We start from the raw sequence: 16,468 nt of genomic DNA on the forward strand, positions 1-16,468 counted from the left end.
ATATGCATGTATAAAACATTGAATATGTAGTTAAATTTTATGTAGCTGAAAGCATTGTTAACCACATCAGTCATGTCAGGCTGTCTAAGGTCAGTCAGTGGCTATGAAGAGAGACACTGTTAGTGACCCAGTTATTTCTAGTGTAGCTTTTGCAGATTTATGTAACAGTGATGCATGTAAGTGCTGGAACACTTTTGAAGCTGCCTGGCTGTGAGGAATCCCTGGAGGGTAGGGAGAGAGCCCTGGTAAATGCACAAAAATAAAGATATAGCATGTTTAGTAAAATTCTTACTTAGATTTTAACCCTGTATTATGAGACCAGGGATGTCTCTGTTTGATGTGGTTTTAATACTGCCCGTATAAATTCAAAATGTGAAGTTAGAGTTGTTATCATTTCCAAAGTAAAGTATTTGATTATTTGGAGATAGAATTGCAGCTTAATTTTCTTCTAAAGGCAAAATCTCCCTTTTTCTGCAGTAGGAAACCACCACAGAAAATAGCAGGTTGTGGGGTAGGTGGGCTGGAATCTGGTATAGTTTTAAAAGGGATTTTGGATTTCCTGATCCAACATCATTCAAGTCATAGTGGTGGTGCTTTGTTGAGATTTTTAGATGGCTTATGTTAAGATAAATTAAGATGCAGCTTTTAAATTAATGAAGTTAAACTGGCACAAGAGGTTGTATGGGCAGGCTGTCTTTTTGATTTATCTGTCAACAAGGCACTGGTTTAACCTACTCTTAACCCATAACAGTCCACGTGGATTTGAACTGATTTAACAAAAATTAAATTGGGGCAGTCTTGTGTTGCCAGTAAGGCCTCAGGAGAAGCTTCTCTAGTTCTGCCTTTTGGCATTGTCTTCCCTTGGTAATGGTGTGATAAAAGATGCATTTATTTTATTTGTTGACTTAATTCTCACCTTCAAGCTATTAAGATTTCCTTAGTGCTAAGGGCAGTCACTCACACAACCCGTTGTGGTTACATTTGTTTGTTATTTTGAACAGTTTCCCAAGCTACTGAACCCATATTTAATACAATTTTAAACCAAGAAAATACTCGAGGGGATTGTGAAATCCTTCACTATTTGTTTACCTGTGGCTCAGTGGTTGGCTGGGTATGAAAAGGATTGTGTGTTTTGTCAGATTTCTGCAGTTTTTCTAATCAGGCATGTTGTGGCTGCATTGCCATTCTCTCCTTAGTCATCTGGTCCTCACAGGATTTCCAGTTCAGTTTTTTGGTTGACTTCCACTTTTCCTGAACATACCAACAGCTCTTTGCATTCCTCACAGTGTTTAGCTTCCTCTATTGCTCCTGGCCTTACTGCCTTGCTTTCTCTTGCTGCCCAAGCATTCTTTCCAATTTCCCTTCTTTCGTTCTTGGTGGAGTTTTGCATGGTATTCTCACCAATTCCTGTCAGGTGCCGAGCCTTTGAGAGCTATGTGAATTGGTGTCAAGTTCATCAAATGTTCACTGGCAGTCCCAGCTGAAGTAATTGCCAATTTCTTACTATTCCTGTGTGGGAGCCCTCTTGGCCTAACCTTTTGTATGGCCATGTGGCAAATTGACCCCAGGCCCTCCTCTGATTCAAGCAGGCGTGGGTGTGCACATACTGTTTTTTATAGGATTTTATTCCTTCTGCCCACCCTCTTTTAGTAGTCAATGTCTGTTTTCAGCCTGGAAAAGGGATAGAAAAGAGATTTGCCTGATGACTGACGGTAAATCAGTGACCAAATATTGGCTCAGTGCAGTTGAGGAGGACAGAAGGTGCCAGGAAGCATCCCAGGATTATGGGTGTTTTCAGACAGATTTACTGTGCTTAATTGTTGCACCAATGATTTCTCACGGTCAGCAACCACACCTCAGGGACACTTCCAAAGGAGCACAGTGCCAGCCAGTGGACTTTGCCCATGGGGCACCTAGGAAGTGCTCACTGCACTTTCATGCAGTGTCACTGTCAGTGTAGACAGCATCTGGAATGCCACCCTCTCCTTTCTATTCTAAATGTTTGTAAGCAGGGGCTTTGCCTTGTAATGATACAGGGAAAAGTAGTGGGTGATCTGTTCATGGGAACAGAAATGATAGAAATCAGACCTTTTCATTACTTGAAGAAACTTTTTAAAGGCCCCAAAGCTTTTAAATTAAAAAAAAAAAAAAATCCAAATTTGTCTTAATTTCTTGTCTTGGAAACTGGGCTCCTTGTTGCAAAAGGGTTGACAGTGAAAGGCACCACACTGGCATTGCTGCCAGCACATCTTCTGTTAAAATTTTATAGTCCAATAACTGATGTGTTTGTCAGTCAGCTTAGGGTGATCTTAATGCGAGCTGCTAGTGGAAAAGGGAGTCCTGTTCTTCTCTCTAGTGTGTTTGTGCCACCTCTTGTGCCAGCACAAGCACTTCTGTCTTTATGAAACCCAACCTGAAAAAGTAAAAAACCCAACCTATAAATTAATTTTCAGCTAGACTGACTTCCTCAGCCAGCTGATAATAGGGTCTCAGGAGCTCTGGTGCTGGCATGAGCAGGGATGTGTGGCTGGAGATGAAGGGAAAAACATACCACACCTTTTTTCTGAAGGAGCCTCTCTGAGAACAGTTTAAACCAAGCTGAACTTGCTCATTCAGGGTGGGAGGATGCAGGTGAGGCAATGCAGCAGTTGCTGCTCCAGGAAGGTGTAATCCCACTCCCTTTGTCCTTTCCCTTGCTTGGACTGTGCCCTCCCATTGCTTCCTGGTCAGAGTGCACAATGGGGTGCAGAAAGAGCATGACTTTCCCCTTCCACTGTCAGCAAGCTCAGTTTATCTGAGTTATATCATCAAATATAAGGTGTCCTGCTGCTCACGTACCACTGTGTGTCCTAAAAGTAAAATTAAGGAGGGTGTTAGGGAAGAAGCACTGACAAATCTCACAGTCTTCTCAGAGGGACTGTATTTTTTCACTTCCTGAACAGATGTGTGGTGTGTACGCACAATTAGTGTTTGTCTGTGAGGGTTTTTTACTATGATTACCTGGTACTGAAATGAGCTTGATATGCACCATATCTTTTTACTGGAGTCTCCAGGGGCAGGGGAATGAGACACATGTGACAAGAAGCAAGAGAGTATTGAGTACTTACTACTGCAGGTAAAGAAAGAGAGTCTGCAGGGAAGGCTGTAGATTGTGGTGCACAGGAATTGTTACCATAGTTTCCATTCATATTATTAGTTCCCAACTACTTTTTCTGGCATTCAGGAGGAAGAGAAAGACAGCATGTTCTGGCAGTCCAGCCAGCCTCCTCTCATAGGATTTAGCATCTATGTATAGAAGAGGTTTGAGGTGAATGGCCCCTTTCCTTTTCAGGCCAGTTTGACTGGTAGCAGGATGTGGCATGGCTTGAAAGAAGGCATGAACAGAGTTACTGGGACAATTGACTGGGTCTGCCTGATTGACTTGCAAGAATGGGCTGTTTGACTCCTGGGGAGGAAGCCTGGAGAGGTCGTGGTTTGCTTCCAAGAGAAACTCAATGCAAAAGATTGCAATGATGAAAGAAAAGAGACCAAAAAGTAGAGACAGCACCTGCTAAAGTTTGTATTTTATCTTCAGAGTTATATAATAATAGCATAGGTTTAACATAATGGAATTCAGTATTATATAAGAATAGCATAGGATTAACATAATGGAATATACTCATTTTTATTTTATTTTCTTCCCCTGAAAGCTCACTTGCATGTTTCTGTTTAGTAATCCTTTTTGGCAAGACAGTGAATGTGACTGATGGGTGCTCTATGCAAAAGTGATCACTTTGCTGCTTATCAGAATAAAGTCTGTACAGCAGATATAGGAAGTCTTGTGTCTCCTTTTTTTTTCTTGCTATGTGTCTAAAGGTTGTAGTTTTTACAAGAGAAATGTTGACTTCCTGGTAATTGCCAAATGGTAGAGGAGCCTTCTAAAGGCTATCCCTGTGCAAAATGCAGATATGTGGTTTCAGGTGTGGTTAAATTGCCATCTGCAACCTCTGCAAGAGGTTAAAATGCCCACAACCTACTAGCTTTTATCACTTCCTGCCAGTAGGTGGAAAATTTTATTCAAATGTTAGGGATTAATGCAGGGCTTAATTGGACAGGAAGCTTCTCAGCCATTCAGATGATGGCTAGAATGATCCATACACTGTTATTTCTGACATTTCTGCCAGAAGTAATCTGTGGCTTACTGGCTAGTGCAAGTTGCTTTTAGGGCGAAGGTGAACGATTGCTGGAGTTGAGGTACATGTGTTTTTCTGAGATTGGAAAACAAGAATGAAATGGTCTGTAAAACAGATTTTTTTAAAAGCACAATTGCAGAGAAGAGGCTGCTCAAAGTGAAAAGAGAATTTTCCTTCAGTCTCATAGCTTTGATCTTGGATCCTCTTGAGTTTTAGCAGCTGGTCGATTTGCTAGGGAGGGAGCTGCTGATATGTTTGGTATATCATAGGGAACAAAAGCAACTCTGAATTGATCAGAGACCAGGGGTTTGGGTAGTGCCCAGGTGTTGCATGACTAAGGAAGTGGGAAGCTCTGTCATCTGAGCCATGCTGATTTTATTTAATTCCTCCTGCTTGGGAACTGGGAAGTGAACAGGTTTTGCAGATGTCTCTCAGATGTCTGAGAACACTGAAAATAATACTAGAAGAATATTGAAGATGCATGGTATGTTGTGCTAGAAGTAGTTTTGACCTCTCTGTAATTAAATATGGGGCAGTGCTCAAGTTTTCTCAAAATGGGCAGGTTTTTACATTCTACAGTCTGTCTTCCAGAGAGTGGAAAATATTTTTGTAGGGGTTAAAAACACTTTTGAAAATAATCTAAGCCTGCGTTAGATAGCAAAGTTAACAGAGTTGCCTGCAGTTCCATGCAGGTGTTGGAAAGAAGTGAAGTGGAAGGGAAGACCATTTTGTGCCCCTAAACTTTCCCATGCAGGCTTTACCTGAATAACAGAAAACTTGTGAGAGTTGATGCATTTTTCTGCCTTCAGTGAGTGCTGGCAGCACAACCTTGACAGGTTCCTTGCCAGTAGGTGGAGATCATGCAAGTGACTGGAAATTGCATGCTCCTTCCAGTGAGGAAGGTGTCTATTAGCATGGAGTTCAACCTTGTTTACTTCCAGCACAAGGGACAGGGTTTAATGTGAAAAAATAACTTTGTTCTTGTGGTTTTCTTCTTGAAAAGAAGTTCATAGACATAGTACACACTCAGACATCTGGTAGTGATTATTAAAAACCAAGCAAATGTAAATGAGTTCCTTAATTCTTTTTTTTGCTGCTGTGGTTTTGCATTTTAACTTTCTAGCATGTGGTGATGCTCTTCTCTGTGCAGCAGCACAGCGTAAAATGGCAGACCTGGCCTAAAGTTATTCCTTGGTGATGTTGTTGCTTTCTGGCATGGCATGGTGGTTTTGGCTCAAGATGAAAAGTAAGGATCTTGGGTCAAGCCTCATTTCTGGATGCAGGAACCAGAAACCCTATCTCTGTTTGCCAGGTGCTTTTGCAGGTAGCTGTGCTCAGTTGTGCTTGGTAGGCAGGATGCAGAGAGCTCAGATGAAGAGAACCAAGTAGCAGCCTGAACTGAGGAATGCTGCAGAAGAGGAATGCCTCCAGAACATGGGTGCAGGAGTAGAAGTAATCTGTGCACAGGTCGGAGCATGGGGAAGAGTCAGAAGGTGTTGTGGCTTTTATGGTGCTGCTGAAGTCAGCTGGTGCTTGGTACTGCTTTACACCAGAGCAGTGACTCCCATGATGGCGTGGTCCCAAAAGTCAGGTATCGTAAGCTAGGGTGCAATCTCTGTAGCATGCACAGCCCAAAGAACAGCAGGGAAAGAGGTGTATCCAGGATACAGCCCCCTCCAAAATGGACTTCTGGAATACATTCCTGATTCTTGTTCCTTCTGAATGATGCTGATTTTGCACTACTATGCACCTTTGTAGCTTCTGTGGACATATGAGCTGGCTCAGCTGAAGGCTGTTGGCTGTGGTTTGAGGGTGTCAGCAATAACCAGGACTTTGGGAGGAGCATTTGTAGGACTCAGTCTGCAGCATTGTTGTTAGATCTATATCCATGTAGACTGATGAATTTGAAGGCTTTATGCAATGTGCAGTATAGTACAGTGTAGACACAGCTGGAGTACAAGTTGGAGCAGTCAGAGGTTGAAGAACCAGTGCTTATGTTCTTAGACTAGAAATGAAACTACTCCACAATGGGAATTTTTAAGAACTGTTGCAGGACAAAGGAAGGGTGGCACCACCTGTCTCCAGTATTCAGAAGGATCTCTTCTGCCATCTATTGCCATGTACAGCTCACCACATGTCTGTATGGAGAGGAAAAATTTTTATCCCATCTCAGGTGTTACAGCCCTGGAAAAAGTAGATTTAAAAGTCTTCCTGATTGTCCAGATCCCACACTTATAGAGGAATAAGGCTTTGGTCCTGGGTTTATGGACAAGTCTGTAGGACAGTTGCTATAGTATGATCTGATGACAAAGGCTGTAAGAAAACTGCTTCTTGGGAGCTTCATCCAGCTGCCATATCCTCATTTGATCACACTCACACTGCTGCTTCTCTCTGGATGGCACCTAATAAACCCTCCTGTACTTGCCACAGCCACTGGCACATGGGACAGGTGGAAGGGTTTGAGTATTTGATGGTCATTCATGTATTTAAATCTAAATCAGCCTTTCTCCAGCTGCTAGAGTCTGAGCTGGAAGCATGCCATTGTTGAGATATTTGAAGGTGGATGTGGGGTTTTGTAATTGTATTGCGCTGGACTTGCACTGTGCTAACTCAGAGTTAAGTTTTGGTTTAAGCACGATGAGAGGTTGTGACCCTGCCTACCTGTGCTGCAGGTTGTGTGCAATAAGCATGGACTGTTCTTGCATCAAGTCAACTTAAAACCAGTTGCAGCAGTAAGGTGAGAGGAGACCCATTCTTCTGGAGAAGGGCTGCAGCTTTGACTAATTACACTTTTGGATTTTTGGATCATTTCTTGTTTCTCTTTGCTTCCCTGTATCCTGAAATTCATGTAAGGTACTCAAGTTCATACTAGGAAATCCTACTGCTGCAGAACAGTAGTGTGAAAATTTCCTGACCATTGTGGATGTTTCAGGGCAAAACCTCAGGGCATTTAGTATCCAGGTGATTCAGCCCTCTCAAGGTTGTCTAGACCACTGAAACACCTGCACTTACTGCATCCACAGGTAAAACCTGAATACAGTGTTAGTTTTCTACAACTTTTCTAAACTGTCTAGTATGGGCCTCAGTCTAGCAGGCAAGCTCTCATGACACATACCTGTGTCATTGTGACTGCTTGTGTAGACAATGTATGTACAAGGCCCATTTATGGTGGCTGCAGTTGTCCAGTTTCTCCTAGCACAGTGGTGGGATGGTAACAATGCCCAGCAACTTTTCAAGACTCCCACTTTGCCCAACACTGTCTCGTGTGTTGTTCGAACAGTCAGCTTCACTGAACAGTTTCACTCAGGTGTCTCTGCTAAACTGCATGACTTGAGGTGGGTTTGGAGTCTGCAAGTACCTTCTTGTAATCAGTGAGCAGTGCCAGGAAAAGCAGGCGGTTCCAGAATTAGTAATAATTGGAGCAGATTTTAGCAAAAAAATTTGTGTCTAGCTGTACTTTGAACTAGTTGTGAAGCATATGGGTTAGTTTAATTATTTTGCATAAAATGCCATTTCCAAACACCTTTCTGTTGTTAACAGGAGAGAAAAACAACTGTTTCCCATTTTAAAAAAGCGCACACACACAAATCTCAAAGGAAAGTGTGCATCATTCATTGTAGCTAAAATTTCAGAGCAAGAAGTGTTTTTAAAAGAAATGTTAGGCTCAGCAATCAGGACTGAATGGGCTTAATACTGTGCTTTCATTGAATCACTTCAATATTTAAATCTGGTTTAAAATTGTGTTGTTAATTTAGGCCCAAGTTTGATTTACTGGCCCACAGAAAGTAAAAAAGATTGAGTGAATAAAGGTCTTAGTAAAAACAGTTTCTGAAAATTGTTGCATTCAACCTTTCTGGAATGCTTAATTTACTGAAAAGTAGCCCAGATTCTTTTAATCATATGACAGGATTAAGAATTACACTCATACCTGGTAGTAAAGGTAAGGTTGTATCTCAGATTACATTATCTTGCAAATTATTTTGAAGGAGCCTTATCTGAGAGTGACCCTGGCCCCATGCTTTGCACTTGATATCTGCATGGATTGCAGCAACCAGGTCTCTTAACTTCTAGTCCCCTCCTGGTACAAATGGGTGTGGGGGCACAGATATGCTGATGGAATCTCTATTTCCACTACTGCATACTTGCTGGCTGTAGCAACAGACCCACGTGTTATCAAATGGGCAGCAGGTACCACTGATATAGGCAGAAAATACTATCCCAGTAGCTCTGGGGCACGTGGGAGGGGAAATGGAGGTCAAAGGAGTCCTTTGCACACCTGCTTTTTTGCTCTTGGTGTCGTGCCAGTATTGACCTGACAGCACAGCTTGGGACATAGTGGTGGTAGAGGTGTGTGGGTACAGACAGAAACACTGCCTAGTGCCACCAGAGCCAACACACACACTCAGGTGTGCTCCAGGGACAGCTAAGATCTTGTGTTCTGAGGGGAATTCTTTTCCCCACCCCATTTTTTTGATTATCCAAACGTTAACCCTCACAGTTTGGGGAAAAAGAGAATGTGTTTCATATAAGTTTTGGCATTATTGATGCAGACAATTTGTTGAAGTTTGGAGCCCTGTTCCAAACTGGTGGTCTTCTAGAACGTCACTGTTGGGAAGGAATGTCTTGGATTTACTCTGAGAATTGGAAGGGTAAAATGTAGCTTAGCCATGCTTCCTGCTGGCACATGTGATAAAGATTTCTTCTTGTCCTGTGAAGAATGATACCTCCAGCAACAAGTTTTGCATGCTCATCTTGGGCTTGCCTAGAAGTGCCTGTAACATGGTCGACTTTGAGGTGGAAATTACACACTTGATAATCATCTGATCTTCAGCAGACACCTGGCTATTAAAGCCTAAATTACTCTTTAATGTTCTTTTTAAATGAGAGTAGAACATTTCTGCATCCTGTCACGTTCAGGTAGGTTGACCTTACTGAACAAAGCTGCACACACAAGTGAATTTTTCTGTGCAGAAGTGCTGAGTGCCAAATCAGGTGCCACATTGTTACACAATTTAAGTACTTGGTTTATCACCTCCAGTGAGACCAAAAGATGTGCACTTGAGATCTCATCGAGATTAGGGGTGCAGAGCCAAGCAGACCTCACAGATAAGTATTTCACCATGACAGCAAAATGTCATAACAAGGAAGTAAATAACCCAGGTATTCAACAGAGGGGAAGCTATAATGATGTTATCATGGAGTGGTCAGAACAAAATCTGTCAGGTAGAGTGCCCAGCTGTGCCAGAGCCTTCCCTTAATTAAGAGAATAGCACATTGCAGTGAGCAGGAAAGTGGGAATTAGTCACAAAACTGGACTGCTCAAGCAGCTGCTTCAGCTGTGGTTCCTTTAGTGTTTGGGAACCTAACTCCTTGTCCTGCTGTTGTCAAGAAAATGGATAAATCAGGCTGCAGAAAAACAGGAAAAGACAAAAGCACAAGTGGAGTTCAAGGAGTAAGTGAAAGGTAATGAGACCAAACAGCAAGGACATATGGTAGCATATACTAAGCAGGAAGTTTGGTGGAAACCTGCAGATTACTGAAGATTAGATTGTTTTGCAAATCTCTTCCCAGTTGAAATGGTTAGGCATGAGAATAGCCTCTCAAAACCACAGTTTTCTATAAATAGATTAGTATGCATGCATATATATTACAAATCTGATTGTGCATATTTGTTTTGTGTATGTTTTATAGTACTTATGTTTTATTTTTGCTTGGGAGTTACAGAGTAATAAACTGAAAAGAGTCAGATTTCTGTACTGATGTACAAAATCTCACATCTGATAGTTTAATACTTGATTTGTGACTAGCACAACATGCACTGTTATCTAGAATATTAATGTTTACTAAATTTAACACTGCTACTACTAGCCTGAACTTTGCAAAGAAAAGACTGCCTTTGTGTATTAAGTATTTTTTCCTAAATGTGAACTCTTTTACAAGCTAAAGGAATAGTGCTAGGATATGCTATTTTAAAAGACATTCTGAAGCACTTTTAATTAACACAAACTGTAGTGTTTTAATTACAAAGAATGCAATTTGCTTAAAATATTCAACTAAAAATAAATTATACTCTAAAAAAGCTTCCAAAAGTATATTTTGTGTCAGGAGAGAAATGTTTTATAGCCTAGTCTGACTTTTTGCAGTCAGGATATTTTTGTTGTGGAGTTTTAGTCTCTGGCTGAAATTTACTTTTTTAGATCTAAACAGTCAGATCAGTAGAAGCTTACCCAGAGGAGGTGAGACTTCCTCAGGCTGAGGCTTTTTTGAACTTTGTGTCATAGGTATGTGTTTAAAGTCTCTCAAAAGAAGTAGAAGGAAAATAACATTCTGTTGAGAAAAGGTGGTTTACTGTTTATTTTTAAATAGTCTAGGTATTTCTGGCTGCGTGTTGGGTGTTTGCATGACGTTTAGATGTGGGATTATTTTAAGTTCTTTCCTCATCCTTTTCCGTCTTGCAAAGTTTTTTCTGTTTGCGTATTTATGAGCCTTACATAGTGTGTACCCTTTCAATGAGGACAAAGTGAGCAATTTATTTTGAGGACGGAAGCAGGATTTTTTTTGTTCTTTCTGCTGCTTATGCCAATCTGTCTGTTGTTGCCAAATGCACGCTAAATAGGTCATTCCAGCAGAAATCCTTGCATTAAGAACCAAGGAGCAAAGCCACGTTGGTGGTGTTATGCATTTAAACAATCATGGGTTCATTTCGGTTGGAAAAGACCTTTAAGATCGTTGGCTCCAATCATTAACCCAGCACTGCCAAGTCCACCGTGTCCTTAAGTGCCACATCTATGTGTCTTTTTAAATGCCTCCAGGGACGGTGACTCAATCACTGCTCTGGGCAGACTATTCCAAGGCTTTGCAACCCTTTCTGTGAAGAAACTTTTCCTAATACGAAATCAAAACATCCCCTTGAGACCTTTACCTCTGGTCCTGTCAGTGGTTATTTGGGAGAAGAGACTGACTCCCACCTGGCTGCACCTTCCTTTCAGGCAGTTGTGGAGAGCAAGGAGATTCCCCCTGAGTCTGCTTTTCTCCAGGATAAACACCCTCAGCTCTCTCACTCATGCTCCTGGCAGAAGCTCTGTTTTCCATCTCCACCACCTCAATGACTTTCTTGTGGTGAGGGGCCCAAAACTGAACACAGCACTCGAGGTGTGGCTCACCAGTGCTGAGTACAGGGGGACAAACACGGCCCTGGTCCTGCTGGCTACACTATTTCTCTCTAAATTTTAGGTAGTCACCATCATACACACAGTGTATCTTTCTGAGCACTTTTATCACTTCTGTTTTCCTTGTCCAGAAGTGGTGTGTAAGTACAACTTGCTATGCTTCATCTAATGTAACTGTAGTGAAGGAGGGTACAATCTTTTCTTTGGCAGCAGCTTCACACTTAGATTGGATTAAGTGTAATATGAAACCATACCTGAAGTCATGGGTTTTATGCTGCTAGAAGCTTTCATGGGGACATACAAGTTTATTAAGATGCATATATGCCTTCACAGGGAAACAGTTTTAGTTGTTGCCAATGTTTTGAGGTATGTGTGTTTTTTCTTTGCTGGCCCTCCTTTGAAACTGATCATGTTTACATAAACCTGAAGCAAGGGTTACTTAAGAATATGTCTTTTGCTTCCTAATCTCAATGTCTCATCCTTGTATGCTGTAGCTGCAGAATAGTTTATTTCTTGCTCACAGCTGACTCTGTATGCACTCTCAGACACTGAAGTAGAAGCCTGTGGAGCACATACATATCCATGCAAGAAACAGTAGTTCTTGCAGAAACCCAAAAGATGCTGCAGTCATAAAAGGGTGCCTTCATTTGCTAGTGTTCATAAATTGAATAAGTGATAATTACACCCTGTAACTGCTCGTGGTTTTAATAAAATATGGATAATTCATAAGGGGGCCTGGTTTTGTGGCACTGGTGAGGCCAAACTGAGCAGATGGACGTACAGCAATCTTCAGCTCTGGTTTGAGAGGAGAAGCATTTTGGACACATCTGACCATATAGCAGCAAGTCTCCACTGCCTCCCTGGGGAAGCAGCAAAAGTTCATGTCACGGTTGTAAAGTGGAGGGAAGACCTGGAATTTTCTTTGTCCTTGCTGAAAGCAAGGGCCCCAGTGGGTAGAGAAGAGCCTGTGATGCTGCCAGGCCAAGCTCTATGCTCCACGGGGATTTTGTGGTCCCAAAAAATAACACTAGCAGGCAGTGTACTTTCAAAGACAGACAGAACCAAAAGTACTTTAGGTTCCCTAATTAATTTCACATCTATGCCAAACTTGCAAGTCATTGTCTAATCCTGTTTCAGTGCTCTGGGGACTGATAATAGGGATACTGCAAACCAGCATGGATGATTCTTGCTGTAAAGGGTTAACTTTGAACCATAAAACAGGCTTAACCTTTACTTTGTGGGATGCTTATCACTGATCACATGAGATTTGAGCAGGTACAGAGATGCAGAGATTGGGTGGGCTAATGTTTTTAACAGCCTGGCTGATGAAGCACATCAATGGGAAAAAATTGCTGTGCAGAGCTGGGATGCTCACTAACCTTTATAGTGTGTTTTTTGCCGAGAGAGCATATGTTTTGTGCAGAACAGAAGCCAACGCAAAGCGTTTTTCTCTGGCTGCATGTATGGTTTTGGTGATAGAAATGTAGTTGCTTGAAATTAAAATCCCATTCATCCTGCACGAGAATCCTCAGGCTGCTTGAAGACATGAGGCTTTGCAAAGCAATCTGAGTAATTTTTTGGAGATACAGGCAGATCTATAAAAGACCTTCATTCTGGAAGGATAATTGTTCATAGATATGAGGAAATATGTGTGTTAAATAGTCTTTTAGTTCCAGTTCACAAATTACAAGCGCTGTGATAAAAAAATTGTAAACAGCAGGTTATTTTTGCCATGGAGGAGATTAAAAAAAACCAGTGGAATGGCTGGCGTGTTTTGTTGTTTGGGGCAGTGGGGGTTGGATAGGAAGGACAAGGACAATTTTATGCATAGTTTAGGGAGAAAACTGCTGAATGTTGCTTTCACCCTCTGTTTTCATTAGGGAATGTGTATATTCATACAAACACTGCTGGGATTTTCAATGTATATTTTTTTTTGCTATCTTAGCATCAAGATTGCAGAAGTTTAAAATACAGTGACAAACCTCTTGCTACCCAAGTATTTAAGGTTAATACCCATGAAAAATAGGAAGTTTGCCTATTATGTGTTTCATCCCTACTGAACTATAACTGTGCTTTCCTTAAGTCACAACAGTCAAGGCTGCCAAGGAGTGACAAGACCTGGGCTTCCCTTCAGTGTTATTTAATATGTTTCACTTTGACATTATGTAGATACTCTGCTATTAGGGAATAAAATGACACAAAATTGCATCCTTTCTCAATAAGGTTTTAAGTTCTTTCTGTAGCTTCTCTCCTTTTTGAAGCTGTAATAAAGATCATAATTAGAATCCCAGTTGCTTAAGTGAGAAATTAGCATGTTCTTATATGCTGAGCTGAGCCAGGTTTCCAGCAAGACCCCCTCCAGGTATCTGTCCTGCCCCGAAATGCTTTCCCTAATACCAATTTATGTTGTAGACATATTAAAGAAAATCATATTCATTGCTGCCTAGCAGTTAATCAGAGCCTTCAGATAGGCTTGAAATAATTTGCAGCCAACTGCCAAAACCGACTGCAGCCGTTCATTTCCTGCAGCTGTACCCGGGCATGCTTGAAACTAATCAGAGTGTCAGTCCACTGCCCAGTACCAGAAAGAACAAATTCATTCCATGCATGTCCTTCAGTCTTACAAATTTATCCCAAATCTGCTTAACCCCACCGCTGACCTCTTTGCTTGCTGTCTTTTTGGGCTGTGGCCAAGCAAACAAAAACCTAAAGGTTTTGACCTGATGTTTTCCCTGTCAAAAATATCTTTTCCTAAAGATTTTATTTTTTTATAAGTGGGCACAAATATATATACATTATCTATTAATACATATTTTACTATGAAAATAAGATTATAGCAGATTGGAATAAATTAAAACCTTAATGGGGCTAAAACAAACCTAATTTGTAATTTAATTAAAAACAGAAAGCAATGAGCACTAACACTTAGCAAAAAAAAAAAAAAAAGACATTTTCATGGTGCAAAATACAGATTTAATTTCCAAATAAGTGAATGGTAAACTGTAATTGTATCATGTGCAAGAAGACACTCAGAACATATGAAACAGTAGTCACAGATTTTGCAGTCAAGATGTTCCCTTTCTGGTTTTCCAAATTGTAGCAGAAGATACCAACGGGTAAAACAAATAAAATACTGTCTTCATTATTGACCCAGCAAGGGATTTGGTATTGGTGGGAGATGGATTCAGAGCTCTGTCTCTCTCTCCTAAATTTCTGTGTTTTCACACATCCAGCAAGTTCTGCCTAACATGTTTCTGATGTGCTCTTGTTTCCACAGGCCAAGACTGCAAGCACAAAGGAAGTTTGCTCAGTCCCAGCCAAACAGTCCCAGCACAACTCCAATAAAGATAGTGGAGCCGTTGTTACCCCCTCCTGCCACTCAGATTTCTGACCTCTCCAAAAGGAAGCCCAAGACAGAAGATTTTCTCACTTTCCTCTGTCTTCGAGGTAGGTGTCTGGCAGCAGTGCTGGGGCACAGTCTCATTCACAGAAGGAGCTGTAGCACTGCACAGCAAGCAGCAGCCAGACAAATGTACTGGAGCTGCACTCGAAGGTATTGTGTGCATTTCAGCTCTCAGCAATTTGACTGTATCTGCAGCAGGAGCATTCGAGTTCATGGTTCTGAAGATCATAAAATGAGGCTGGTAATAGTGCAAAAAGAAATTTCTTTTATGCTTGGCTCTCTGTTACCCTGAATGGGTATTTGTCTAGCTCTCTTAAGTCCTCCCCATCCTCCTTTGTTTTGTCTGACTATAAACTGAAGAAGTGCTTAACTTGCCTGAGTACTTGTTCCTGCAAGAGGAGAAAATCTGCTTGGAAATTCCCCTTCTCTACCTACTCACTGTCCTTTATTGTTCCATCTGAGTGAGGCTTTTCATCTGACAGTGGGTGGAGGATTTTCCATTGTTCTTGTCTGCCTCAGGAGCTGGATTGTTCCTGTGGTGATAATTAAAACAGGTGAGCTCCTCCTCTCAGCAGTCCAAGTACAAAGGAGGCATCTGAAATTGTGGAGTGAAATACTTGAATTACCTCACAGTAACAGGTGCTTGAGCCTGGCTGGAGCTGTGTGGTGTGTCAGGGATCCATGGGCTGTGTGTCTGCAAGCCTACACGTCAGACTTGGGGGGCTGAGCGTGAGGTACAGCTCACTGCCTAGATTAAGCTAGAGAAGGAGATGTTACTCCAGTGGTCATTTTTCTTAAGACTTTCTATGGCCCTGTGTCCCAAGTCATGTACTGAAGATAGCATCTCTGAATTTAATCCTCCAATTGTCACGTTATCTCTTGCTGTATGTTTCTCTGTAGAGATTTTCTCTATTTCTTGTCTCACTTAGCAGTAAGTGCATCCTCGTGCTGGAATGATTCCTCTTGCTGTTGTTTTGTCCCATTACCTGCTGAAAGGGTGTGCATTTGTTACAGATAGAGCTTGTCTGCAAAAGTCTTACCTAGTGGGTTGCATCTTTCAGAGCTTGCATTTGGGTTCCCCTTTCTTAGGTCTCTGTTGCATCTGTGGACAGCAGTGATCAACACCACCCACAGCTTCCTGCTGAGGCTTTCTCACATTAGTGCAGTGTGGTTTGATTTCTTTTTTCTTTGCTTCTGGAAGATTTTAGGCTAGTGGTACCTTCAGACTGGTTGCTAATTTATCTATCTTATTTCACTTCTAATATGGAACCTCCGTTCTGTTGGGACCGCTGGTAAAGTGGGTGGGTGGAGAGGATAGAGGAGGGTGATTTGCTAGCTTTTGTGTTTGTTTAAAGGATGGAGAGGAGCAGAATCTAATAGAGTTTACAGTGGCATCATGAAATTTCCTCTGAAATTTAATCAGTGGAAATGTATTTCTAATTTAGTGTGCTGTGAGGTTGATCAGTCTGTTGGCAGCGTGTCACTGCTGTGATCTGGGCCAACTGCCACAGTTGTTGGTGGGAAGAGTCAGATGGGGGTTGTGTGTGTGTGTCTGTGTGTGAGCACACATGGCTGCATTCACACACTTGTTTCCACTGCTTGCTAACTAAGCATGTGTTATTTATAGCTTTGAAGGCGCTTGCACTTACAGAAAGGCAACCTGTGGGGGGGGGGTGACACTTATCTGCACTTTTATTTCCTACTCTCTCAGTGTTCTGGTTTAA

General features: G+C 41.6%; 1 protein-coding gene across 3 annotated transcripts in view; it reads left to right on the top strand.

The window, feature by feature from the left end:
- The window catches only part of JARID2 (jumonji and AT-rich interaction domain containing 2), a 205,713-nt gene that overhangs the window by 132,772 nt on the left and 56,473 nt on the right, over window positions 1-16,468 (top strand). For all 3 annotated transcript variants that reach the window (XM_079301667.1, XM_079301666.1, XM_079301668.1), the window contains exon 4: window positions 14,619-14,788. Coding sequence is in view for 1 of the 3 variants with exons in the window: in XM_079301666.1 (XP_079157792.1) it covers window positions 14,619-14,788 (170 nt within the window). In the remaining 2 variants the exon portion in view is untranslated. The remainder of the gene's footprint in view (window positions 1-14,618; window positions 14,789-16,468) is intronic.

This window comes from Erithacus rubecula, assembly GCF_903797595.1.
Source record: "Erithacus rubecula genome assembly, chromosome: 3".
NCBI lineage: Eukaryota > Metazoa > Chordata > Aves > Passeriformes > Muscicapidae > Erithacus > Erithacus rubecula.